The sequence below is a fragment of the Sus scrofa genome, chromosome 1, assembly GCF_000003025.6.
Source record: "Sus scrofa isolate TJ Tabasco breed Duroc chromosome 1, Sscrofa11.1, whole genome shotgun sequence".
NCBI classification, from domain to species: Eukaryota; Metazoa; Chordata; class Mammalia; order Artiodactyla; family Suidae; genus Sus; species Sus scrofa.
In genome coordinates this window covers 263,663,342-263,690,643 of record NC_010443.5, presented here as the reverse complement: position 1 = coordinate 263,690,643, position 27,302 = coordinate 263,663,342, and the positions used below count along the sequence as shown (strand labels likewise).

Sequence of the window (27,302 nt, the reverse complement as noted above, 5' to 3'; positions counted from 1 at the left end):
ACTGCATAGAACTTTTGGCAGTGGCAGCAGCAGGGCAGGTGTGTTCCCAGGGGAGTGAGAGCAGCAGTGTATGGTGTTTGGTTGTAGTGCCCTCTTTTTTACTTTTTGCTAATCCCTGAGGTGACCGATGTCACAGGTGGAGCCCACTCACATGCCCCCCAGTGGTGGCAAGCCACACCTCCCTCTGGCCTCTGAGATGACTGCTGCAGTCTGTCCCTGCCACATGTAGATCGTGCAAGAGGCATCACATCACACTTAGCTCCCGATGCCCTTAGCCCACACAGTAGGTGCCTGGACACCAGTAGTCTGCAAAAGAGGCACCTAATCTCCCTAAAGGAGCAAGAGGCTTCTGGCCACCCATAGTCTCTGCAGACCTGCCCTGCCCTCTAAGCCCGAGGGCATGCACTTGCTCAGGTGCAGGGAGTTTCCTATGGTGGCCTGCCCCTCTTCCTCTCCCCTCCTCAATAATGGTGCCTTGCCTCTTCTGTGAGTCTGGGCCTTCTCCTGGGTTCCCTCTGCCATGGTGTTCCCCTCCTTAGCCAGTGGTGCACTGCTTCTTAGCCCCTCATTCCATCCCTTGTCCTCTCCCTGGGACTAACCTCCGGACCCAAGTCTCAGTACCCAGTCGCCGCCCGAGTGTCTCAGGCTGTGGTTTCTGGGCCAGTGGTTCAGATGATCTGTGCAGCTCTCACGTTGATTTGCTGTTCTCAGTCCAGCTGCAATGCTTTTCTTGGTGACTTTGAGGTCTCGCTGACTCAGTTGATCTTTCATCGGTTAGGTGGCTTCCCAGGATGTGGCTTCCTTTTCTCCTTTACAGCTCCCTCTCATTCCAGTCCTGATTCCTTTTCTCTCTCTTTTTTTCTTTTGTTCTACCCAGTTATGTCAAGTGTTTCTTGCTCTTTTTGGAGGTTTAAGTTCTTCTTCCAGCATTCAGTTGATGTTATGTGTGAGTAGTTTTATACGTAGGTGTGTTTTTTTGATGTGTTTGTGGGAGAAGGTGTGCGTGACCTCTTACTCCTCTGCCATCTTGCTCCGCCTCTCATGAATATACTTGTTTTCTATTTGTAGGTCTATTTTGATTTGTACATAAGTTCATTTCTGTCATTTTTTAGCTCACACATATGAGTGATATCATATGATATTTGTCTTTCTCTGTCTGGCTTACTTTACCTAATATGATATCTCTAGGTCCATCCATGTTGCTGCAAATGACATTATTTTGTTCTGTTTTATATTGAGTAGTATTACATTACATATATGTACCACATCTTTATTCAGTCCTCTATTGATGGAGATTTAGATTGCTTTCACATCTTGGCTTCTTGCCTTTCAGAGCTACAGACGTTAATGTCTAATATTTAGTCTTAGTAAAGTCTAGAATGCTTATCTTCTCAACGCAGTAACTTGTTAATACAGTTCTTTTGATGGTTTGCTGAAACCTAAATAACCTTTAATTTGATTGTGCCTGAGACAGCAGGGGAGCAGAGAGCAGTCAATCCAATTACCCAGTTTCCCTATTCTAGGAAGACTGATGTTTCCCCCTAAATTGGATTTTGGGGTTAGAAGAGTCTATGTCTATCGGATTAATTTTAATCTTGGAAAATGAGTGTTGTCTCCCCCAGAGTCCTCACTTCTAATATGAAAAGTCTAAATGTGTGAATTTATAATTTATGCATACAGAAATATTTACTGCATGACTATTATGTGCCAGGCCATTTTCCACATTCTGGGAATACAAGCTAAAAAAATGTATCCCCTGTAGAGTTTATTTTCCAGCACTCCTGATCCAGCTCATCATGCTCCTTTTGTTTTTCATAGCAGCTTTAAACCCTCTCACCCACCATAAGCTTTATTTATGTTTAAAATGTCATTGTTTCTTTACTGGGATGAAAGTTCTATGGATGATGGGTTCCTATACCTGAAATAAATAAATTCTAAGTTTTTTTGTGATTAAAAACTGTTATGAATAAAGGAGGCATAAAAAGGGGAGCAAGAGTACTGGGAGTGGGGTTCATAATTTAACATCATGTGGTCCAGGTAGAGCTCATCCTCCTGGTAACATCCAAACAAAGACATTAGTGAGGACAGGTAAGCGAGTCATGGCGATACCTGAGCAGAAGCATGGAGATCGGCATCTAGAAATGCTCAGAGGTGAGATGGTGCCTGGCTATTCCAGGGACATTAAGGGGGCCTCTGTAGCTGGACAGGCCTGAGTAGGGGAGGGATGGTAGGTGATAAGCTTTAGAAATATCAGAGGACCAGATTTGTAGGGCACTTAATGTCATAGAAGTTGTGTTAGTCAAGGTTCTCCAGAGAAATAGAACGAATAGTGTTGGTGCAGGGGGTATAATGGAGAGAGATTATGGAGTTCCTGCTCTGATGCAAAAGGATTGGTGGCTTCTCTGCAGTGGTTTAAAGGATTCAGCGTTGCCACTGCTGTGGCATAGGTTGAAACTGTGACTTGGATCTGATCCCTGACCTGGGAATTTTCATAAGCCACAGGGTCGCCAAAAAAGAAGGAAAAGATAGATCGAGAGAGAGAGAGTGAGAGAGAGATTGATTTATTTTAAACAAATGCCTAGTATAATTGTGGAGGCTAGCAAGTGTTGTCTGCAGGATGGTTTAGCAGTTTTGAAACCCAGGGAAAATGTGTAGTTTGAGTCTGAAGGCAGGCTGGTGACAAAAGTGCTTCTTCTTTGTGGGAGATCAATTTCTTAAGGCTGTCAACTGATTAGATGAGGCCCACAGACATTATGGAGAACCATCTGTTTTATTCAGTCTGCTGATTGCAATGTTAATCTCATCCACAAAAATACCTTCATGGAAACATCTAGAATTATGTTTGACCAAATATCTGGGTCCTGTAGCTCAGCCAAGTTGATACGTATATTAACCATTATATATTAATATTATATATTAATATTAATATTAACCATTATAATAAATTTTTTGGTTTTCTGTCTGATTTGGAAACCCACTGGAAGGTATTCAATAGAGGAATGCCATGGCCATACTTGATTTTGTTATCATTTCTCTAAAAACACTGAGATTTTTTGAGGTGTGGGTGACATGCCATCAACTTCAAATGACTAAATTATACCGTTTGACTAGTTTTGACATACATGTAGACCAATGAAACATTCACCTCAGCCATCAGGATTGTGAATTTCACTGATGTCTCCCCTCCTGCCTTATCTTTGCCCCTCCCATCTATCCTCAGGGGAAAAACTAATGTGTTTCTGTCTCATAAGTTAGTTTGCATCTCCTAGAAGCTTATTTCAGTGGAACCATGCAGTGTCTATTCTTTTCTTGCTGCCTTCTTTTACTCAGCTTGAGCATTTTGAGATTCATTCATGTTGTAGCCTGTATCAATAGTTCATTCTTTTTATTGCTTAGTAGCATTCCATTGTATGGATATACCATGGCTGTTGGGTATATTCATCTCAGTTTTTTTTTTAATTTTTAAAATTATTTTTAAATTTTAAATCACTCATTCTTTTTAATTTTTAGTTTTCCTATTTTTTAATTTTATATTTTCATTCAATTTTATTTTTTATTGAAGTGTAGTTCATTTACAATGTTGTGTTAGTTTCAAGTGTACAGCAAATTCAGTTATACACACACACAAACACACACACACACGCACACTCATGTATATATTCTCAGGTTCTTTTCCCTGATTGGTTTTTACAAAATACTGAGTATTGTTCCCTGCTCTATACATTAAGTCCACTGATGAACATCTGCTCTGTTTCCAGTTCCTGGCTATTAAACAAGGCTGTTATGAACACTTTTGTATAAGTCTATGTCATGTGTAAGTCTACTTTCTTTTCCTTTGGACCAATACCTAGTCACATGCTAGGTGTATGGTATGAGAGTTCCAGTTCTACCATATCTTCACTAATGCTGGAGAGCATCAGTCCTTTCAATTTTTGCCAGTCTAATAGGTGTGTAGTGGGGTAAACCAGTTTGCAGACCTGGAGCCACTTGATTGGAGGGATGTCTGGGTTTCTTGTATAAGAATCCTGTGACACTGGATATTTTTTGAAAATAATTTTTTTTTCTTACTACACCCATGGCATGCAGAAATTCCCAGGCCAGGGATCCAGCCCATACCACAGTAGTGAAAAGGGCCAGATCCTTAACCAGTAGGCACCAGAGGCCTCCATAAAATTCTGAAGTCTCCCTAGCTCCATGCCTTTTATCATACCCCAGCACTTTTCACCATTCACCTACCACTTATTTTGCCTTAATAACTTTTTTTCTGCAGCAACCTCCACTTAGATGTGTGTTCTGAGAGAGGGATTTCTGTTTACATTATTCTGTATTATGTCTCTAGAGGATATATCAGTATTACTTTAGTGGGAGACTTAATGATTATTTAAGTGAATGAATGAACAGTTGAATTCATTCAACAGTTACCAGTCACAATTGCCTGTTGTGAGCCATAGCTGATATCTAGTGATACAAAGATATTAATAATAAACATTAACTTTTAGTAAAGTTTCATTAGGTGCTCACTGACCAATCCTTCAAATTCAGTTTGAAAAAACAGTCTCACTGGTCTTTGATAAATTGCTCAGGTGTGCTCTCTTAGTAGGGGAGGAACCCAGAGTCTTTTTTTTCCCCCAGAGTTATAGATTCCATGCCCCTTCTCCTGTATGAGGCACAGACCATACCCTCCAAAACTTCCAGGGGAGTGGGGAGATGTACACTTTTTTTTATGGCCATACTGGTGGAATATGTAAGTTTCTGGCCAGGGTTTGAATCAGAGATGTAGTGGCAGGCATATGCCACAGCCACAGCAACATTGGATCTAGGCCTCATCTGCAAACTACACTGCAGCCTGCAGCCACCTGGGATCCTAAACCCACTGAGCAATGCCAGGGATTGAACCTCCATCCTCACAGACACTGTGTCAGGTTATTAACGTGCTGAGCCACAGTGGGAACTCTGAGACCTGTGCATTTTAATGGGCTTTGTGTTCTAATGAAAGCCTTTGTCAGTATTGGGGAGGCTGCAGAAACTTGCAAAAGCCCTTACACTGCCTGTGCCATACCCTGCCCTTGGGAGAAGTTGAGTTCATGACATGGATGCCAGAGAAAGTGGTAGAACTCTAGCTTCTCATCAGAGACTTGACCAGAAGCCCAAGGTACCACTGATATCAGTGACACTTTCTCCTGTGAATCCAGGTGCTGCTCAGCCCCTGTGGACCCTAATCATCCTACTTCCCTAGGGGCCAGGAGGAATTTGGGCAATTGCCCCAATGACTGCTTCTCTACTTGGGGCCAAGGGTGGATTCCCTCCGGAGTCTCTTTAGGATGGAGAAAAGGAGATCTCCTTGTGCATCATTTTGAAGCTGGAGAACTGACATGAGAGTCTGGAAGGTCCTCAGGCCACCGAGGTTTGCTCTTTTTCTTTGGACCCTGTGTCTTCTGGACAGAAAGTGAGGATTCAGGTAACAGAATGAAGCAGAAGGTATCTGAACTCAGAGCAGAGGTGTAACTTGGAAGGCGTCCAGAAACCTCCCTAGTCATGCATGTGTGTCCGTGTGTAAGTGTATTTGCGACCGTCAGAGAAGTTATGTGTATTCGTGTGTGTGTTGTGTTGTTCAAGTCTCTGTGTGTATGTGTAACTGACAAACACACTGAATGACTCATAGTAGGATATACAGAGGTCAGAGAAGCCTGGACATTTCCTCAGTGTGTGCTTATTCTACATGCATCTGCTGCTTGTGTGCCATGTGTAACACCTTGTGCACTGCTTGAGATTCGAATATGAAGGACTTCTAATGAAGACAAAGCCTCTGGTCTAGGATGCTTGACAGTTCTGTGTGTGTAGCTGTGTTGTACATGTATATTTTGTCTGTGAGTTTTGCATGTATTTGTGTGAAGCTGACTCACACCCTGACTGTATTTACCTAGTGAGAGTTTAAGCCAGAGAAATCCATAAATCTCCATTTATATCTGACTGTGATAGTGTGTGAGTACTTTTGTGCAACAAACCCACACCTTGAGTTCCTTCACACAGAAGAAATAAATATCTGTGTGTGTGTGTGTGTGTTTGACATTCACATTTTTTACCCCCCACCTGCCTGAGACCAAAATCTTCACAGGCAGCTGAAAAGGAAATCTACTTTGCAGAGCTGCTGTCTTCCATTTTTCTGTGATTTGACTACTCCAGCAGGGCCCTCGGAAGCTCAAGGTTTTTGACACTCTGCTTCACTTTTAGTAAAACAATTCTATTATCTCACTCCAGACTCCATGTTTGTGTTCTGGAGGTTCTTCTTTCAATATTGTCTGGGGTAGGACAGGTAGAAATCTGAGAAAACAGGTCCATCCAAAGCTTCCTTCTGAAATTTCAAGGTCACAGTCTGACCTTCTTTCCAGGGCTCATGGCCCAGCTGCCTCCTTCACAAGGTCCTATCTGAGTCAAGGTTACTGGGTGTTTCCAGTCATCTCTTCTGGTTTCTTTGTGTGGACCAACACAATTTACGTGAGTGAGTGGCCATGCTTTTATAGGTGGTTGTCATTGTCCTCTTTGGTGGCCATGAGCTTAAATAACCAGTGAGCCAAGTAAGATTCTGGTCCTCTTACTCTCTCCAAACTTGTTTTGCTTGCTGCATATAAATTGAGAGACCATTTGTTGGGGCAATTAATAGTGAAAGTATTTGGAAAGGCAGCAGTTGGATAAGATGGTTCCTCAAAAACCATCGTCCATGAGTTAGAAATCAGGCTTCTCTTATACTAAAGGGGGTAAGTGTATGTATGGTTGGTTTGTGCAAACTTCTTGGTGTTGGAATATTCTGTTCTTGCAGCTGTCCGCATAGGTCAGGTCACAGTGCTCCTGTAAACCTCCAACAAGGCAACTTTATTCTCTGCTCTGCAACTTTTTATCTCTTTAGGAATTGGAGAGTGTTAACCCGTTAAAGGTCAGAGGCTTGTGAGTGGGCTCTTCTGTATGATTCAGGCTAGAGGCAACATTTCCACTTTTAGCAAAAGTAATAGAATACAATGGTTAAAGTAAAAGAAACAGGTTCAATATGAGTCAGATTTGTTCTTCTGTTTCAGTCTCTGAGGGAGACTTGCTATCCCGCCCCTATACTTAAGTGAGAATGTGAATCTTGAGTTCTTTTCCAGGGCCATGTGTTTGGTAATCCTTACCTCCAGCCTAACTTCTAAAGGAACACTAACCTGGAATCCATCATCAAAAAGCCAAGTCACCGGAGGTAAGAGATCTTAGCTTCACTTTCCACATTTATAAAATGAAGACATAAGATTTGCCCAGTGTATGAAGCTGACTTAAAGTCATTGCTTTGAGAGGTTAAAGCATGTGAAAATCTTTTGTATGATATATAAATATGAGACATAAACTTCTTAGAGGGAGTTAGGAAAATTTTGGAGAAAGGTAGCTGACATAAAATAGCTTATCTGGGTATTTTAACTACTGACAGTATTATTTCCATGCTGATTGGTTAAGAGCATGGATCTTGGTCAGACAGGTCTATGTTGTGATTCCACATGTTGCACTTAATTGTGTGTATCTTTGCACATTTAAATAACGTATACTTTTGTTTTCTTGTTAAAATTTGTGTAAGAATATTGATTAGGGCTACTGGAAAGATTTAATTGAAAATGCATGTAAAACACTTGGAACAATGCCTGGAACTGTTGACATTGATTTGGAAGCCTGGATTGGACATTTTTGTTAAGAGGGTTTGTTCAGTGACGCAAAATGGGCAGGATACAGGGAACTATACTGGAAGCCCATGAGATTGCTTTAGTAATTCTCTTCAAATGAAAGGAGTGTCATGTTTTTTTAAGTGGAAATGAATGATCGATACATCTTCCCTGGTTCCCCTTTCCCATTTTCATCTTAGCAAATTACAGAGGTGTGAACATTGATTAATGAAAAGATGTAAACTTGAACACAGAGAATTCTCAGTTCTGGTTGACTCCTCAGTACTCAATATGGGAGAAAGCAGTTGTTCAATAATTATTTGTTGAATGAAGAATAAATGTCCATTATTATAATTTTTTTTTTGGAAAAAGACTTGGTTAGTGTGAGGTTCTGATGCATTAATGGAGCCAGGATTGGAAAGACTTTTTTTTTTTTTTTTTTGGTCTTTTTGCTATTTCTTTGGGCTGCTGCTCCAGCGGCATATGGAGGTTCCCAGGCTAGGGGTCGAATCGGAGCTGTGGCCACCGGCCTACGCCAGAGCCACAGCAACGCTGGATGCGAGCCACGTCTGCAACCTACACCACAGCTCATGGAAACGCCGGATCGTTAACCCACTGAGCAAGGGCAGGGATCAAACCCGCAACCTCATGGTTCCTAGTCGGATTCGTTAACCACTGCGCCACGATGGGAACTCCGGAAAGACTGTTTTATTCACCAAGAATTAAGAGAAATAGAGGGAAAGGTAGCAAAAATTAACTTTTCATGGTATAAAGGACATGACTATAACCTTATGGCATGTTCATTGACATTTCCCAGTTTCACCAATTCCCAGCCTGTGAATGGGCTCTTCTGTATGATTGCCTCAAGGCAGGAACAGCATGAGGAGGGAGAACCAGAGCAGCGTGTCTGAATTCCTCCTTTTGGGGCTCCCCATCCAGCCACAGCAGCAGGGCATGTTCTTTGCCCTGTTCCTGGGCATGTACCTGATCACAGTGCTGGGGAACCTGCTCATCATCCTGCTCATCAGGCTGGACCCTCGCCTCCACACCCCCATGTACTTCTTCCTCAGCCACTTGGCCCTCACAGATGTCTCCCTTTCATCTGTCACAGTTCCAAAGATGCTGATGAACATGCAGACTCAGCAGCAATCCATCCCCTATGCAGGGTGCATATCCCAGATGTATTTTTTCATCCTTTTCGGTTGTCTTGACAATTTCCTTCTCACAGTGATGGCTTATGACAGGTATGTGGCCATTTGTCAGCCTCTCCGCTACAGCACCATCATGAGGCAGGAACTGTGTGTCTCCTTAGTAGCTGGGTCCTGGTTCCTCTGTTGTATCTATGCGCTGTTGCACACCCTCCTCTTGGTCCAACTGTCCTTCTGTATGGACAATACCATCTCCCACTTCTTCTGTGACCTCACTGTTCTCTTGAAGTTGAGCTGTTCAGACACCTCCCTCAATGATCTGGTCATCTTTGCTGTGGGAGGAACACTTTTCATCCTGTCTTTGTGCAGTATCCTGGGCTCATATATTCATATAGGGACCACAGTTCTGAGTGTCTCTCCCACCAAGAAACTCTTTAAAATTTGTTCCACCTGTGGCTCCCATCTCTTCGTGGTGTCTTTATACTACGGAACACTTGCTACTGTTTACTTTTTCTCCTCATCATGGGACTCCAATGACAAAGACATAATTGCTTCTGCCATGTATACCGTAGTCACTCCAATGCTGAACCCCTTCATCTATAGCCTCAGGAACAGAGACATAAAACAGGCCTTAGAGATACTTGTCAATAGGGCTAATTTCTTGAAGTGACAATCACTAAATCCTCTTATTGCAGTCATAAGCACAGTGGGATATATCTCCTAAAATTATCATATGATTGGAAACTCTGTAACTTGAAATGAATATCCATCCATCATATATCATGTTAATATGATGATAAGGTCCAGTTTGTCAATTACATTTTTTAATGTTTCTTTAATTTTTTATGCCTTTTCCTTATCTGTATAAAATATGCAGATATTTATGATTGTGGTTTGTCTTTTTCTACTTTTAGATATGTCAGTTTTTGCTTATATATTTTTTATACTCTGTTATAGAGAACACATTGATTTAGCATCTTGTTCTGCTCCTTGTGGTCTGATCCTTCTCTGTAAGAAGTGCTGAAATTGGCTTGCGTTGGCTTCAGGCTAATCATGAACATCTCTTTTCAACTCCACAGTCAATGACCCCATGCTGGTGGATTGAAATCAGCCACAATGGGCATAATTACACTATGGAAATTGGCTGATGCTACAAAGTAATTCTCTCCTATGACAGGAAGCCTTTTCTTATTCATCGAACAGCACATCTGTGCATTTATTGTTGAGGGGAGATTTGTCTTTAGCCATGGCTCCTACCCTCACATCTCATTTACTTCCTCTGATATTAGTTTAGATATACCAACTTTCTTTTAGTTAGTGTTTACATGTATTTCTTTTCCAATAATTTAAACTTTCTCATGTCCTTATATCTGGAAAGCATTAGTTCTTATTAGTGTAAAGTTGGGTTTTACTCTTTTTATGTAATTTGACCATCATTGTATTTCTGGAGAATTTGATCTAATAACATCTAGTCTATCAGTTTCTCCTAAAATATAAGTTCTATAAAGTCAGGGCATTCAGTCTGTTTTCTTCTTACTATATATCCATTACCTAAAATATACCATAAATATTTGTTAAAAAAATCCAATCTAACAAGAATGTATTTGAATTTATATTTTCCATGTTTCTATATGTTTTCTAATTGAGACATCTGATTTCATATTTATTCCCACTTCTCTTTATCCCTTTTGATTAAGTATATTTATGTTTTGTTATTTCAAATCCCCTCAATTAACTTATTAATCATACATTATTATTTTATAATTCTTTTCTGTGGTTTATGCAGAGATATGACTTTCCTTTTTTTTTAAAAAAATTTTGTATTGTGGTGTATAATGTGCTACCCAACATGAAATTTACCATTTTAACCATTTGAGATATGTAATTAGGTGGTATTTAGTACATTCATCACTGCCATTTTATTCCAGGGCTTCAAAAGGGAACTATGGACCATCAATGCAATTGAGTACTTCACAGCTATTAAAAAATAATGACAAAGATATCTATGAATCAATATGGAAGGTTTTCCATGATTTATTATTAAATGGAAAAAAAACCAATGCATAAAAGGGCATCTATAGCATGCTACTTCCTATGTGAAAAGGATGGGAAAAAATATGCATATATATCTTCCCATTGAGCAAGAAGAAACACACCAGAAATCAATTTGAAGCTAAGGAGTATGCTTACCTACAGGGGTGGGCTGGGAATAGGATAGAAATGTTGGGGAGATGAGTATATTCATTTGTATAGTTTCAACTATTTTAACTTTTACCTACTAACAAAAAAGAAGTTTGTGGACAATAAAGCAAAATAGAATAAAACAAAAAATGAGTCTAACTATAGTTCCAATTGATAACATAATCAGACTAAAGGGGAAAATAAAGTAATTAAGTTTTTACTGGACACTGAATTTTGTCTATAAACTCCTCTCACAATGATAAAAAATAAATGAAAACACTTTTTTTGGCAAGCAAATTTTTGAGCTGAAGTTAGTTTGTTACTAACAGTGGTTTGGGTTCAAGATTCTGAAATTACATTTATTCAAAGATTTAGTAAATAAATATACTTGTCCTGGAAAAGAGAATGACTCCTGAATGGGGGAAAGGTGCAATGTACATGGAAAAAGATGGGCTAGAAAGATCTCTACGGTGTTGAACTAGAATTGAAGTTACCAACATGAACTCATGGGTTGTAATGTGTATAAACTGATTGAAATTATGTATCAATATCTGTCTAGTCACCTTCTCCCATTCTTTCTGTCCCACTTCTGACATTCTCCTATGGGTAACCATACTTTAGTTTGCTTGTTTATAGTCTCTACATCCTGTGTTTCTTTCTTACTTTTTTATTTGTTTGTAATTGGGGTGGGGGATGCTGCCTTGAGCCTCCATGAGTGTGTATTTTATGCTTGGGCAAGTATTGATGAGGGCCCCCAAATGGGGATGCTTTTGTAGCCAGATTCTTTTTTAAATTACTTAATGAATTTATGACATTTATAGTTGTACAGTGATCATCACAATCCAATTTTATAGGATTTCCATCCTACACCCCCAGCGCATCCCCCCATCCCCTAAACTGTCTCCTCTGGAGACCATAAGGTTTTCAAAGTCTGTGAGTCAGCATCTGTTCTGCAAAGAAATTCAGTCTGTCCTTTTTTCAGATTACACATGTCAGTGAAAGCATTTGATGTTGGTGTCTCATTGTATGGCTGATTTCACTTAGTATGATAGTTTCTAGGTCCATCCATGTTGCCAAAAATGCCGGTATTTTGTTCATTTTAATGGCTAATATTCCATCATGTATATGTACCACCTCTTCTTGATCCACTCTTCTGTCGATGGACGTTTATGTTGTTTCCATGTCTTGGCTATTGCAAATAGTGCTACAATAAACATTGGAGTACATGTGTCTTTGAGAGTCATGGTTTTCTCTAGATAGATTGCTAGGAGTGGGATTGCTGGATCAAATGGGAGTTCTATGCTTAGTTTTCTGAGGCATCTCCATCCTGCTTTCCATAGTGGTTGTACCAATTTACAATCCCACCAACAGGGTACTCGGGTTCCTTTTTCTCCCCACCCTCTCTAGCATTTATTGTTTGTAGACTCTTTGATGATGGCCATTCTGGCTGGTGTAAGGGGGTACCTCAGAGTGGTTTTGATTTGCATTTCTCTACTAATGAGTGATGTTGAATATCTTTTCATGTGTTTTTTGGCCATCTGTATGTCTTATTTGGAGAACTGTCTGTTTAGATCTTTGGCCCATTTTTTTGATGGGGTTGTTTGTTTTTTTGGTATGGAGCTGTAGAAGGTGACTATAAATTTTGGAGAATAATCCCTTGTCAGTCAATTCACTTGCAAAGCTTTTCTCCCATTCTGTGGATTGTCTTTCTGTTTTGTTTAGGGTATCCTTTGCTGTACAGAAACTTTTCAGTTTGATTAGATCCCATTTGTTTATTTTTGTTTTTATTATCAATCCTCTAAGAGGGGTGGATCTGATAAGATGTTGCTGTGGTTTATGTCAGAGAGTGTTTGGCCTATGTTTTCCACTAAGAGTTTGATAGTGTCTGGTCTTATATGTAGGTCTTGAATCCATGTTGAGTTTATTTTTTGTATGGTGTTAGGGAGTGTTCTCATTTCCTTCTTTTCCATGTGGCTGTCCAGTTTTGCCAGCACCACTTATTGAACAAGCTGTCCTTTCTCCATTGGATATTCTTGCCTCCTTGGTCATAGATGAGTTGGCTGTAGGTGCATGGGTTGAATTCTGGGATTTCTATCCAGTTCCACTGAGGTATATGTCTGTGTTTGTGCCAGTACCATACGGTTTTGATGACTGTTGCTTTGTAGTAGAGTCTGAAGTCTGGGATCCTGATTCCTCCAGCTCCATTTTTCTTTTTCAGGATGTCTTTGGCTCTTGTGGATCTTTTGTGCTTCCAAACAAACTTTAAAATATTTTGTTCAAGTTCCGTGAACAATGTCCTTGGTGATTTGATAGGGATTGCATTGAATCTGTAGATTGCCTTAGGTAGTATAGTCATTTTGATAATATTAACTCTTGCAATCCACGAGCATGGTATGGCTTCCATCTATTTGTGTCGTCTTTGATTTCTTTCATCAGTGTCTTATAGTTTCAGAGTACATGTCTTTTGTCTCTTTAGGTAGGTTTACTCCTAGGTATTTTATTCTTTTGGATGCGATGGTAAACGGGATTGCTTCCCTAGTTTCTCCTTCTGCTTTTTCATTGTTAGTGTATAGAAATGATTTTGATTTCTGTGTATTAATTTTGTATCCTGCGACTTTGCCAAATTCATGGATGAGTTCTACCAGTTTTCTGGTAGAGTCTTTAGGATTCTCTAGGTATAGTATCATGTGATCTGCAAATCGTGATTGTTTTACTTCTTCCTTTACAATTTGGATTCCTTTTATCCCTTTTTCTTCTCTGATTGCTGTGGCTAGGACTTCCAGAAGGATGTTGAAGAGTAGTGGCGAGAGTGGACATCCTTGTCTTGTTCCTGATCTCAGTGGGAATTTTTTCAGCTTTTCACTATTGAGAATGATGTTTGCTGTGGGTTTGTCATATATGGCCTTTATCATGTTGAGGTAGGTTCCCTCTATGCCCACTTTCTGAAGGTTTTTTTTTTAAATCAGAGATGGGTGTTGGATTTTGTCAAAGGCTTTTTGCATCTATTGAGACGATCCTATCATTTTTATTCTTCAGTTTTTTAATGTGGTGTATCATACTGATGGATTTGTGGATATTGAAGAGCCCTTGCCTCCCTGGGATAAATCCCACTTGATCATGATGTTTAATCCTTTTAATGTATTGTTGGATGCAGTTTGCTGGTATCTTGTTGAGGGTTTTTTCATCGATGTTCATCAGTGAAATTAGCCTGTAGTTTTCTCTTTTTTTTGTGGAATCTTTGTCTGGTTTTGGTATCAAGGTGATTGTGGACTCATAAAATGAGTTTGGGAGTGTCCCTTCCTCTGTGATTTTTGAAATAGTTTCATAAGGTTAGGTGTTAGCTCTTCTCTGAATGTTTGATAGAACTTGCCTTGAAGCCATCTGGTCCTGGACATTTGTTTGGAAGTTTTTAAATCACAGTTTCACTTTCAGTTCTTGTGATTAGTCCATTCATATTTTCTATTTCCTCTTGGTTTAGTCTTGGAAGATTGTACTTTTCTAAGAATTTGTCAATTTCTTCTAGGTTGTCCGTTTTATTGGCGTATAGTTGCATATAGTAGTCTCATGATTCTTTCTATTTCTGTGCTGGTATGCTGTTACTTCCCTCCTTTTTCATCTCTGATTTTATTGATTTGAGTCTTTTTTTCTTCATAAGTCTGGCTAAGGGTTTAAAAATTCTGCTGATCTTTTCAGAGAACTAGGTTTTGGTTTCATTGATTTTTTTCCTATGGTTTTCTTCATTTCTACTTCATTGATTTCTGCTTTGATCTCTTTTTTTGGCATTTTTAAAAATTTTATGTTTTTAAATTTATTTTTTATTGTTATTTCCCCAACACATTTTTTTTCCCAGAGTACAGCATGGGGACCCAGTTACCCATACACATATACATAATTTTTTTTCCCATTGTCATACTGCGTTGTAAATATCTAGACATAGTTCTCAGTGGTACACAGTAGGATCTCGTTGTAAATCCTTTCCAAGATCAATAGTTTGCATCCATTAACCCCAAGCTCCCAATCACTCCCACTCCCTCACCCCACTCCCCAGGCAACTAGAAGTCTATCCTCCAAGTCCATGGTTTTCTTTTCTGTGGAAAGATTCATTTGTGCTGTATATTTGATTCCAGTTATAAGTGATATCATATGTTATTTGTCTTTCTCTTTCTGACTTATTTCACTCTATATGAGAGTCTCTAGTTCCATCCATGTTGCTGCAAATGGCATTATTTTGTTCTTTTTTATGGCTGAGTAATATTCCATTGTGTATATATACACCACCTCTTCTTAATCCAATCATCTGTCAATGGACATTTGGGTTGTTTCCATGTCTTGGCTATTGTGAATAGAGCTGCAATGAGCATGCGGGTGCATTTATATTTTTTAAGGAATGTTTTGTCCAGATATGGATCATAAGGTAGTTCTATGTATTGAATTCTAAGGTACCTCCATATTGTTGCTGGATCATAAGGTAGTTCTATGTATAGATTTCTAAGGTACCTCCATATGTTCTCCATAGTGGTCATACCAGCTTCCATTCCCACCAAGAGTGCAGGAGTGTTCCCTTTTCTCCACACCCCACACAGCACTTGTTATTTGTAGACTTATTAATCATGGCCATTCTGACTGGTGTGTGGTTGTATCTCATGGTAGTTTTGATTTGCCTTTCTCTAATAATCAGGGATGTTGAACTTTGTTTCAAGTGCTTGTTGGCCATCTGTGTATCTTCCTTGGAGAACTGTCTATTCAGGTCTTTTGCCCACTCTTCCATTGGGTTGTTGGCTTTTTTGCTGTTGAGTTGTATATGTTGCTTGTATATTCTAGAGATTAAGCCCTTGTCAGTTGCATCATTTGAAACTATTTTCTTCCATTCTGTAAGTTGTCTTTTTGTTATGTTTTTGGTTTCCTTTGGTGTGTAAAATCTTGCCAGTTTGATGAGGTCCCACTGGTTTATTTTTGCTTTTATTTCTGTTGCTTTGGGAGAATGACCTGAGTAAATATTCATGAGGTTGATGTCAGAGAATGTTTTGCCTATGTTCTCTTCCAGGAGTTTGATGGTGTCTTGTCTTACGTTTAGGTCTTTCAGCCATTTTGAGTTTATTTTGGTACATGGCACGAGGGTGTGTTCTAATTTCATTGCTTTGCATGCAGCTGTCCAGGTTTCCCAGCAATGCTTGCTGAATAGACTGTCTTTTTCCCATTTTATATTCTTGCCTCCTTTGTCAAAGATTAATTGACCACTGGTGTCAGGGTTTATTTCTACATTCTCTGTTGTTTTCTATTGGTCTGTCTGTCTGTTTTGGTACCAGTACCACAATGTTTGATGACTGTGGCTTAGTAATATTGCTTGAGGTCTGGAGGAATTATGCCTCCTCTTTGGTTTTTGTTTCTCAGGATTGCTTTGGTGATTCTGGTTTTTTTGTGGTTCCCTATAAATTTTTGGATTGTTTGTTCTAGTTCTGTGAAAAAAGTCATGGGTAATTTGATTGGGTTTGCATGGAATCTGTAGATTGCTTTGGGTAGTATGGCCATATTTACAATATTAATTTTTCCAATCCAGGAACATGGAATATCTTTCCATTTCTTTATACCTTCTTTAATTTCTTGATTAAAGTTTTATAGTTCTTGGCATATAAATCCTTTACCTCCTTGGTCAGGTGTATTCCCAGGTATTTGATTTTTTGGGGGTATAATTTTAAAGGGTGTTGTATTTCCATGTTATTTTCTAGTATTTCATTGTTATTATACAGAAATGTGACCAGTTTCTGAATGTTAATCTTATGTTCTGCTACTTTGCTGAATTTGTTGATCAGTTCAAATAATTTTGGGGTTGAGTCCTTAGGGTTTTCTAGGTATAGTATCGTATCTTCTGCATACAGTGACAGTTTTACCTCTTGTCTTCCTATATGGATGCCTTTTATTTATTTTGTTTGTCTGATTGCTGTGGCTAGTACTTCCAATACTATGTTAAATAAAAGTGGTGAGAGTGGGCATCCCTGTGTTGTTCCAGATTTGAGTGGGAAGGCTTTCCGCTTTTCCCCATTGAGTATTATATTTGCTGTGGGTTTATCATAAATGGCTTTATGTTCAGGAATGTTTCCTCTATACTCACTTTGGTGAGGGTCTTGATCATGAATGGATGTTGGAATTTGTCCAATGCTTTTTCTACATCTATTGAGATGATCATATGGTTTTTGACTTTTCTTTTGTTAGTGTGGTATAGGACATTGATTGATTTATGTATTTTGACCATCTTTGTTACCCTGGGATTTATCCCACCTGGTCATAGTGTACGATTTTTTTTGATATGTTGTTGGATTTGGTTGGCGAGAATTTTGTTTAGAATTTTTGCATCTATATTCATCAAAGATATTGGCTGATAATTTCTTTTTTGATGGTATTTTTGTCTGGTTTTGGAATTAGGGTGATGGTGGCATCATAGAATATCTTTGGGAGTGTTCCTTCTTCTTCAACCTTTTGAAAAAATTTAAGGAAGGTGGCACTTGGTCCTCTATGTGTGTTTGGTAGAATTCTCCTGTGAAGCCATCGGGTCCTGGACTTTTATTTGTAGGGAGTGTTTTTATGACATATTCAATTTTATTTCTAGTGATCTTTTTGTTCAGTTGGTCTATTTCTTCTTGATTCAGTTTTGGCAGGCTGTAAGATTCTATAAAATTGTCCATTTCTTCCAGATTGTCAAATTTTTTGGCACATAATTGTTCATAGCATTCTCACATGGTTTTTTTGTACTTCTGAAGTATCTGTTGTGATTTCTCCTTTTTCACTTCTAATTTTGTTTATTTGAATTCTTTCTCTCCTCTTCTTAGTGAGTCTAGCCTGGGGTTTGTCAATTTTGTTTACCTTTTCAAAGAACTAGCTCTTGGTTTTATTAATTTTCTCTATTGTTTTTTGAATCTCTATTTTATGGATTTCCTCTTTGATCTTTATGATTTCCTTCCTTCTGAGTTTAGGTTTTTTTTTTTGTTGTTCTTCTTTTTATAATTCATTTAAGTGGTGGTTTAAGTTGTCAATATGAGATCTTTATTCTTTTTGGAGGAAGGCCTGTATTGCTATGAATTTCCCTCTGAGCACTGCTTTTGCAGCGTCCCATAGATTTTGAGAGGTCGTGTCTTCATTATCATTTGTCTCAAGGTACTTTTAAATTTCTTTCTTGATTTCCTCATTGACCCATTGGTTTTTTAGGATCATGTTTCATCTCCATGTAGTAGGTTTTTTTTTCTCATTTCTTTTCCTATGGTTGATTTCTAGTTTCATGCCATTGTGGTCAGAGGAGATACTTGAAATAATCTCTATACTCTTAAATTTGTTGAGGTTAGCTTTGTGCCCCAATATGCGATCAATTTTTGAGAATGTTCCTGAGTACTTGAGAAGAATGTGTATTCTGATTTTTTTTGGATGTAATGTCCTGAAGATATCAATTAAGTCTAACTTTTCTATTCTTTCCCTTAGGATCTCTGTTGCTTTACTGGTTTTCTGTCTAGAGGATCTGTCCACTGATGCTAGTGGTGTGTTAAACTCTTCTACGATGATTGTATTCTCATCAATTTCTCCTTTTATGTCTGGTAATATTTGTTTTATGTATCAGGGTGCTCCTACATTTGGGGCATATATATAATGATGATTATAATATCCTCTTCTTGAATGGATCCTTTAACCATTAAATCGTGTCCTTCTTTGTCTTTCTTTATGGCCTTCATTTTAAAGTCTCTTTTGTCTGATATATGTATTACAACTCCTGCTTTCATGTCTTTTCCATTGGCATGAAATATCTTTTCCCACCCCCTCACTTTCAATCTATATGTGTCCTTTGTCATAAGGTGAGTTTCTCATAGGCAGTAGATTGAAGGTTTTTGCTTTTTTATCCAATCTGCCACTCTGTGTCTTTTGATTGGAGCATTCAGTCCATTGACATTTCAGGTGATAATTGATATATGATTATTTATTGCCATTTTAAACCTCATTTTCCAGTTGATTCTATGATTCTCCATTCTTCCTTTCTGTTTTTGGTTGTATGGTCTCCAAATATTTTCTGCTTGAGTAGTTTTCTTTTCATTTTTTGTGCCTGTAATGTTCAGTTTTGATTTGTGCTTGCCCTGTTTTTTAAGTACGTTAACCCTTCCTATAATTGAGTGTTTTCGTCTGATATTCCTGTAGGTTCAAACACTTCATTACTATAATAATTTTTTTTTGTCTTTTTGCCTTTTCTTGGGCCGCTTCAATGGCATATGGAGGTTCCCAGGCTAGGGGTGTAATTGGAGCTGCAGCCACCGGCCTATGCCAGAGCCACAGCAACATGGGATCCAAGCCATGTCTGCGACCCACACCACAGCTCTCAGCAACACTGGATCCTTAACCCACTGAGCAAGGGCAGGGACCGAACCCGCAACCTCATGGTTCCAGTTGGATTTGTTAACCACTGCGCCACGACGGGAACTCCACTATAATAAAATTTAAAAAAAGAAAAAAGTCTATTTATTTCCTTATTTCCCTTGTGCACATTTTAATATTTTGATGTCTTTTTTAAAAATGTTATTTTATTTTAAATATCTTCATGAATAGATCTGTATGCTGGCTTATTTAAGTGAGTGCTCTCTGATTGTGGTTTCCTCTATTCTAGTTCTTCCTCTTTTTTTTTTTTAACTTAAAGAAGCCCTTTCAGTGTTTCTTTTAGAATGGGTTTTGTATTGCTATATTCTTGTAGCTTTTTTTTTGTTGGAGAGATTTTTTTATTTCCCCTTCTATTTTAAATGATATTCTTGCTGAATAGAGTATTGTAGATTGCATATTTTTTTTCCATTCAGTGCTTTAAATATCTCTTGCCATTCCCTCCTGGCCTGTAGAGTTTCCGTAGAGAAATCAGCTGATAGCCTTATGGGGTCTCCCTTATAAGTGACACTTTGCTTTTCTCTTGCTGCCTTTAGGATCCTCTTTTTATCATTAAGTTTTGCCATTTTTATTATAATGTGTCTTTCTGTGGGTCTATTTGCATTCAACTTGTTTGGGGCCCTCTGCGCTTCCTGTGTCTTAAAATTAGTATCCTTTAGATTTGGGAAGTTTCCAGCAATAATTTCTTGAAATATATTTTCCATCCCCTTTTCTTTTTCTACTCCTTCTGGAATTCCTATTATGTATAGATTGGCCTGCTTTATATTATCCCATAGATCTCTTATACTTCTTTCATGCTTTTTAAATTTGGTCTTCTGTGTGTTGTCCTGTTTGGGTATTTTGATTATTCTGTCTTCCATGTCACTAATTTGTTTCTCTGCATTATTCAGTGTCTCCCTTTTGAACTCAATATCTGTCAGACTGCAGAGCTCTGTTTCACTGTTGACTGCTTTAGGTGAGTTCTCCTGTTGCTTTAAATGGGAATGGTTTCTGAGCTTCTTCATCTTGCTTGTGTTTTTCTTTTTTTATGGTGGAGGTGCACTCCCTGTGGCTGGGCAGGTTTTGCCCTGGTGCTGCTGCAGAGTGCTTCCTGAGGGCAGGTGGTGTTGGCTGGCCTGTTTTGAGTCAGTGGGGTGTTTCCCAAAGGAAGGAGGGCTAGCTGGGTCACTTGGAGGCAAAGGAGCACTTCCTGAGGGCGGATGGGACTGGCAGGTGCACACCGTGGTGGAAGCACACTTCCCATGGCCATGCAGGGCTTGTCCTGGCACTCCTGTGCCATGTAGCTCTTCCTGAGGGTGGATGGTGCTGGGCTGCTTTCTCCAGTGCAGCACTTCCCCAGTGCAGTGGGGCTATCCCACTTGCTCTGAGGCAAAGGAGCACTTCCTGAGTGTGGGTGGGACTGGCAGGTGTACACTGTGGTGGAAGTACTCTTCCTGTGGCTGGGAAGGGCTTTCCCTTGTGCTCCTGGGCCTCTGAGCTCTTCCCGAGAGCAAGCAGTGCTGGGTGGCTTGCTCTGTAGGAGTGGAGTGCTTCCTGTGTGTGGGCAGGCTGCGCCCTGGAATGCCATGGTGGTGGATGGCTTCCTGTGGGTGGTGAGGCCAGTCCGTTGTGATGGCAGGTGGCTTTTGGCCAGGTGCATGCAGGATGGGGGAGGGGAGATGCACTGGGAAGCTCTGCTCTCTGCCAGCTGGTGGGCAAGCAGTCATGCTTGGGTGCAAGGGGTATTCTATGGTGGCCTGCGCCTCCTCCTCTCCCCTTCCCCACACTGGTACCTTGTCTCTCCTGCAGATCCAGGTTCCCTCTGTTGTGACTTTCCACTCCCCATCCCTTAGCATATTGCTCCCTCCACCTGCAATGAACTGCTTCCTAGTCCCTAGGGCTGTCTGCACACCACCAACCCAGTGACTAACCTCCAGAGCCTAGTGACTAACCTCTGGGGCCTAGGTCTCAGTGCCCAGCCCCCACCCAAGCATTTCTGTTTTTGGTATCTGTGCCAGTGGTTCAGATGATCTGTGTGGCTCTCACTCTCCTTTTTAGATCTCAGACCTGCTGCTGCACTTTTCTCAGTTTCTGGAGATCCCTCTGACTCTGTTGATCTTTCTGTCTGCTGTGTGACTTTCCAGGGTGTGAGTTCCCTTTCTCCTTCACGGCTCCCTCTTGTGAGTGCCAGTCTGGTCCTGATTCCCTTTCTCTCACTCTCCTCTCTTCTCTTGTTTTACTCAGTTATGTCAAGAGATTCTTGCCATTTTTGGAGGTTTAAATTCTTCTGCCAGCATTCATTTGCTGTTCTGTGTGAGTCTTTTTATGTGTAGATGTATTTTTTGGGTGTGTGTTTGTGGGAAATGGTGAGCGTGTCCCCCTACTCTTCTGCCATCTTCCTTTGTCTCTGCTCTGATCTTTATGACTTTTTTCCTTCTGTTAACTTAGGTATTGTCTGTTCTTCTCTCTCAAGCTGCTTTAGATGTAAAGTTAGCTTTTTTATTTGAGCTTTTTCTTGTTTCCTGAGGTGGGCTTGTATTGCTATAAACTTTCCTCTTAGAATGGCTTGTGCTGCATCCCATAGGTTTTGGTGTGTCACATCTTTGTTGTCATTTGCTTCTAGGTATTTTTTAAAAATTCCTCTTTGATTTCTTCAGTGATCCATTGGTTGTTTAGTCTCCATGTGTTTGTGTTTTTTGCAGTTTTTTTTCTTGTGGTTGATTTCCAGTCATAGAGATTTTGGTCAGAAAAGATGCTTGATATGATTTCAATTTTCTTAAAGTTACTGAGGTTTGATTTGTAGCCCAGGATGTGATCAATCTTAGAGAATGTTCCATGTGCACTTGAGAAGAATGTGTATTCTGTTGCTTTTGGGTGGAGTGTCCTATAAATATCTATGAAGTCCCTATGGTTTAATGTATCATTCAGGGCCTGTGCTTCCTTATTGATTTTCTGTCTGGTTGATCTGTCCATTGCTGTATGTGGGCTGTTAAAGTCCCCCACTATATTGTGTTATTGTTGATATGTCCTCTTAAAGTTGTTAGCAGTTGCTTCGTATATTGTGGTGAACCTATGTTGGGTGTGTAGATAATTGAAAATTGCTATATCTTCTTCTTGGATTGATCCTTTGATCACTAGGTAGTGACCTTCCTTGTCCCTTAAAATATTCTTCATTTGAATGTCTATTTTGTCTGATATGAGTATTGCTACTCCAGCTTTCTTTTGATCCCCGTTTACATGAAATATTTTCTTCCATCCTCTCACTTACAATTTGTATCTGTCACTAGAAGTGAAGTGGATGTCTTGAAGAGAGCATATGTATGGGTCTTGTTTTTGTATCCATTCAGCCAGTCTATATCTTTTGGTGGGGCATTTAGTCCATTAACATTTAAGGTAATTATTGATATGTATGTTCTTATTGCCATTTTATTGAGTGTTTTGGATTTGTTTTTGTTTTTCTTTTTTCTCCCTTCTCTTGTTCTCTCCTCTTGTGGTCTGATGGCTATCTTTAGTTTTGTATTTGTGTTGATTTTTCTTTGTTTGTGTATCAATTTGTTTGTGTATCAATTGTAGATTTTTGGTTTGCAGTTATCCTGAAGTTTTGATATGAGTCTATATGTATATGAGATTGTTTTAAGTTGTTGGTCTCTTAATTGCAAGTGTATGTGCAATATCCTGCATTTGTACCCTCCTCTGCTCATGATTTCTGATTTTGGTGGCATAATTGTGTGTGGATGATTTACTATCTTTACTGTATATATATTTTACTGGTGAGCCTTGTCATTTGTGGTATTTTTGTTTCTGGTTGCAGCCTTTTCTTTTCTTCTTAGACAAGTTCCTTTAGTATTTATCATAAGGCTGGTTTAGTGTTGCTGAATTCCCTCAGCTTTTGCTTATCTGTGAAGCTTTTGATTTCTCCTTCAAATCTGAATGAGAGCCTTGCCAGGTAAAGTAATCTTGGTTGGAGGTTTTTTCCTTTCCTCACGTTAAGTATATCATGCCAGTCCCTTCTGGCTTGCACAGTTTCTGATGAAAAATATGCTGATAACCTTATTGGGGTTCCCTTGTATGTTATTTGTTTCTTTTCCCTAGCTGCTTTCAAGATTTTGTCTTTAATTTTGGTTAGTTTGATTAATATGCATTTGGGTTATTCCTCCTTGGGTTTATTTTGTATGGTATTCATTGTGCTTCCTGGATGTGGGTGAGTGGTTCCTTTCCTGTGTTAGGGAAATTTTTGGCTACTATCTCTTCGATTATTATTTCTGTCTCCTTCTCTTCTCTCTCCTCCTTCTGGCACCCCTATAAAATGGATGTTGGTGGGTTTAACGTTGTCCGACAGTTCTCTGAGAGTCTTTTTATTTGTTTTCAATCTCTTTTCTCTTTCTATTCCACATCCATGATTTCCACTAATCTGTCCTCCGCCTCGCTTATTCGTTCTTCTGCCTCCTGTATTCTACTCTTTCTCCTAGTTCCAGATCCCCACACATGGGATTTTGATGTGGTGCTCAGAACTCTTACTTCTGTAGGTGAGTCTCTGTGAAACGGTTACTTTTCAGTCTGTGTGGCTTCCAACCTGGGACGTATGGGGTTGTTTATATCATGTAATCTCCCCTCCTACCTCTTGATGTGGCCTCCTCTTTGTCTTCTGGAGTAGGGTATCTTTTTGAAAGTTTCCAGTCCATTTGGTTGAAGATTGCTCCGTATTTGGTTGTAAATTTTGTTTTTAGCAGAGAAGATGAGATCCAGTCCTTCTAGTCTGCCATCTTAATCCCATCTCCTGTGATTCTTTTATACATGTTTCCTGTCGGTATTCTCTGAGATCACTTAGAAGTCTTGTAAGCAACAAACGCAGGTAATGCCAAATTTGATTTTTGCATATCAGTGTCTTCTAACAGGCACCAAAGTGATAACCAGTTTGTATGTGGATAAAAAGTTTACCAGCACAATTTATTGAAGAGACTAACCTTTTCCCATTCTGTGTCTTTGGCTCCCTTGTCAAAGGTCCATTGGGCATATGTGTGTGATTATTTCTGTGTGCCATATTCTTTTCTATTTTTTTTGTATGTGTATTTTAATGTCAATAATTTACTGTGATCATTTCTAAATGTTTGAAGTATAGTTTGCAGTCAGGAATTGTAATGCCTAAATTTTGTCCATTTTGCTCAAGATGGCTTTTTTTTGTGGGTCTTTTGTGGTTTCACATGGATGGAATAAATGATGGTGATGTAATATGAGCTCCAACATACTTCAGGGTCAGTAGTGTGGAGTCTCAAGGGCTGTCCTACTCTGTTTGGTTCTTTCTGCAGTGGATGAAGTGGCAGATTCCATTGTAGATTCTTCAAAGTTCAAGGGTGTTCATGGCCTCTCCTTCTCCTCACAAGCAGGCAGAGGGAAGATGGATGTGTCACTGACTTTAGAGACCCTTCTGGGACTCCCGTAGCTCATCCCTTTTGGTCCCTGCACTGGATCCATCTCCAGGGGGACACAAGAAATTTGGCAATTAACTCAGTTGTCTTCTTCCCTAACCAGAAGCTTGGGGGTGTGATCCCTGGGGTTTCAGTCCTTTTGGTAAATGTGGATCTTCCCGCTCATTGTTCTCATTCTTGTAAACAGGCATAGAAGTGCTAAATATCCTCAGGCCATGGAGGCATAAGAGATGAGTCCTCATGTAGTAGCCTGGACCAGCAGAGACTGGAGAAACGTGGGGAACCATCCCTTGGCCTAGATGTGTGCATTGCTGTGAGGACTGTGAAGAAGAGGTAGAGAAAATGTGTGTTTACCTTGCTCCTGTAACCATGTATTTTTAGTCACTGATTCGTGCACTGACCTACAGTGCTACTAGCCTCAAGTAGCATAACATTAAAATTAATTAAAATGACCTGAAATTAACATGTGGTTTCCTCAGTTTCTAGCTATATTTCAGTTGCTCAGTTTCTAGCTATATTTCAAGTATCCAGTAGCCACAGGGGACTGGGGCTGCTGTATTGAGCAACTTAGCTATAGAGTGTTTTCATCCATGTGGATTGTGCTATTGTATATTGCTAATAATAGACCATGGAGGCTGGAAATCTGCAGTACATGTGTGTGCGCTTGGGTTTCTGTGTGCATGTTGCTTCCTTTTATGTTATTTGTGTGTTGGGTTTGGTCACAAGTGATTCTCAGTGCTTGTAGTGGAGTTTCTGTGTGTATGAGTTTGTATGGTTTGAGAGTTGTATGGGCGACTGCATATGCTTTTTGCAAGTTGTTTTTAAACAGCTTGTGAGGTACAATTGATATACAAAAACTGCACATATTTAATGTATATAATTTGAGGAGTTTGGACATGTGCACACACTTGTGGAGCTACTGCCACAGTCAAGGTCATCAACATGTCTGTCTCCTTTCAAAATGTCTTTGTGTCCTTTTGATGTGGTAAGAAAACTTAACATGAGATCTACTATTTTAAGGAATTTTTAGGTGCACAGTTTAGTCTTTTTGACTCTAGGCATTATGCTGTATAGCAGGTCTCTAGGACGAATTCATCTTGCAAAACTGACACTTTATTTCTTTTTTATATTTTTTTTTCAATTAAACAACAACAATCCATTTCCCCTCCCCCCATTCCTTGGTGACTGCCATTCATTCTCCTCTTCTGTGAGTTTTTCAAAGTGAAATTATGCAATATTTGTCCTTGTAGGACTGGCTTATATCACTTAGCATAATGTCCTCCTGCTTCATCCTTGTTGTCAGAAAAAGTAGGATTTCCATTTTTGAAGCCAAATTTATAATCCATTGTATGTATTTGCCACATCTATCCATTCATCTGTTGATGGACATGCAGCTTCTTTCCATAGTTTATCTATTGTGCACAGAGCTGCAGTGCATGTGGGTGAGTAGATATATCTCTGAGATCCTGATTCCAGTCCTTTCTGGTGTACATCCAGAAGTGGGATTGTTGGATCATGTAGTTCTAGTTCGATGTCTTGGGGAATCTCCGTACTGTTTTCTATAATGGCCACATCATTTTACCTCCCCACCAACAGTGTAGAAGAGTTCTTGTTTGTTTGATTTTTAAGTCCTGTGTGACAAAAGATTTCATTTTAAAGTTGTAAGTAAGTTGGTACAAATCCATGCAAACCTCACTTCTGTCTAGAATGAGTACAGGTTGGAGAGTAGCAAAAAGCAGCACCTGGGGTTTTGTTTTTTTGTCACTATGTCTCATGCTGAGTGTCTGTTTGTGTGTATAATACACTCACAATCTATTTATCCTCTCCTTGGATGGCTGTAGAGCAGATAGGCCAATGTGACGGCCTTGGAAATATGTGTATGCACTTGTCCTGGTAATGTAGCCTTGCAGCCTGACTATTCCTTTGTCTCAGCTCTAGATAAACAGGCACCAAACAAAGCCAACTTTATGCTAAGTTGGTGGTGCTTTGTCCAGATGGTTTGAAGGTTACTGAACTTCTCCCAGTGTTCTTCATTAATGTTTAATGATTTCAACTTTTCCACTCCGGGGTACAAGTTGGGGTCAATTTTGGAACCTTGTCCTGTTAATCAGTCAACTGTGAATTTTGATATAGGGCCTTGGTCCTATAGCATCTGTAATATCTTGGCTCTCTGGTCACCTCATCAGGCAAATTATCATGTCCCTCCCTTTGCCTGTATGCTCAGATCTAGCTATTTTAAACCCCTGGTGATGGAAGGGGGAGAGAGACAATGGCAGATATGAAGGAAGTTATTTCTGGAAAGTTTTTTGTAAAGAAAATGATTCAAGATCTGTGGACCTGCTAATCTTCATGGGGCATGATCTGGGCCTGTGCTGTTTCCTGGATGTGAGAGCAAGACCTCAGAAGTAAACATGTTTGTCTTTTACTTCCTTCCTCTCTCCCATCCTTCCTCTCTTCCTTCCTACCATATTTCCTTCCTTGCTTCC

The 27,302-nt window shown here is 39.6% G+C and overlaps 1 protein-coding gene and 1 long non-coding RNA gene across 2 annotated transcripts in view; both read left to right on the top strand.

Moving 5' to 3' along the window:
• The window catches only part of LOC110257124, a 35,893-nt gene extending 27,234 nt beyond the window's left edge, over positions 1-8,659 (top strand). The window contains exons 2-3 of the long non-coding RNA XR_002339365.1: positions 7,140-7,228; positions 8,497-8,659. This is a non-coding gene — a long non-coding RNA (uncharacterized LOC110257124). The remainder of the gene's footprint in view (positions 1-7,139; positions 7,229-8,496) is intronic.
• LOC396787 (olfactory receptor 1J4) lies at positions 8,705-9,590 on the top strand. Its single transcript, XM_021075919.1, has one exon. It carries the CDS (start codon positions 8,733-8,735, stop codon positions 9,495-9,497), a length of 765 nt encoding a protein of 254 aa, XP_020931578.1. The 5' UTR covers positions 8,705-8,732; the 3' UTR covers positions 9,498-9,590.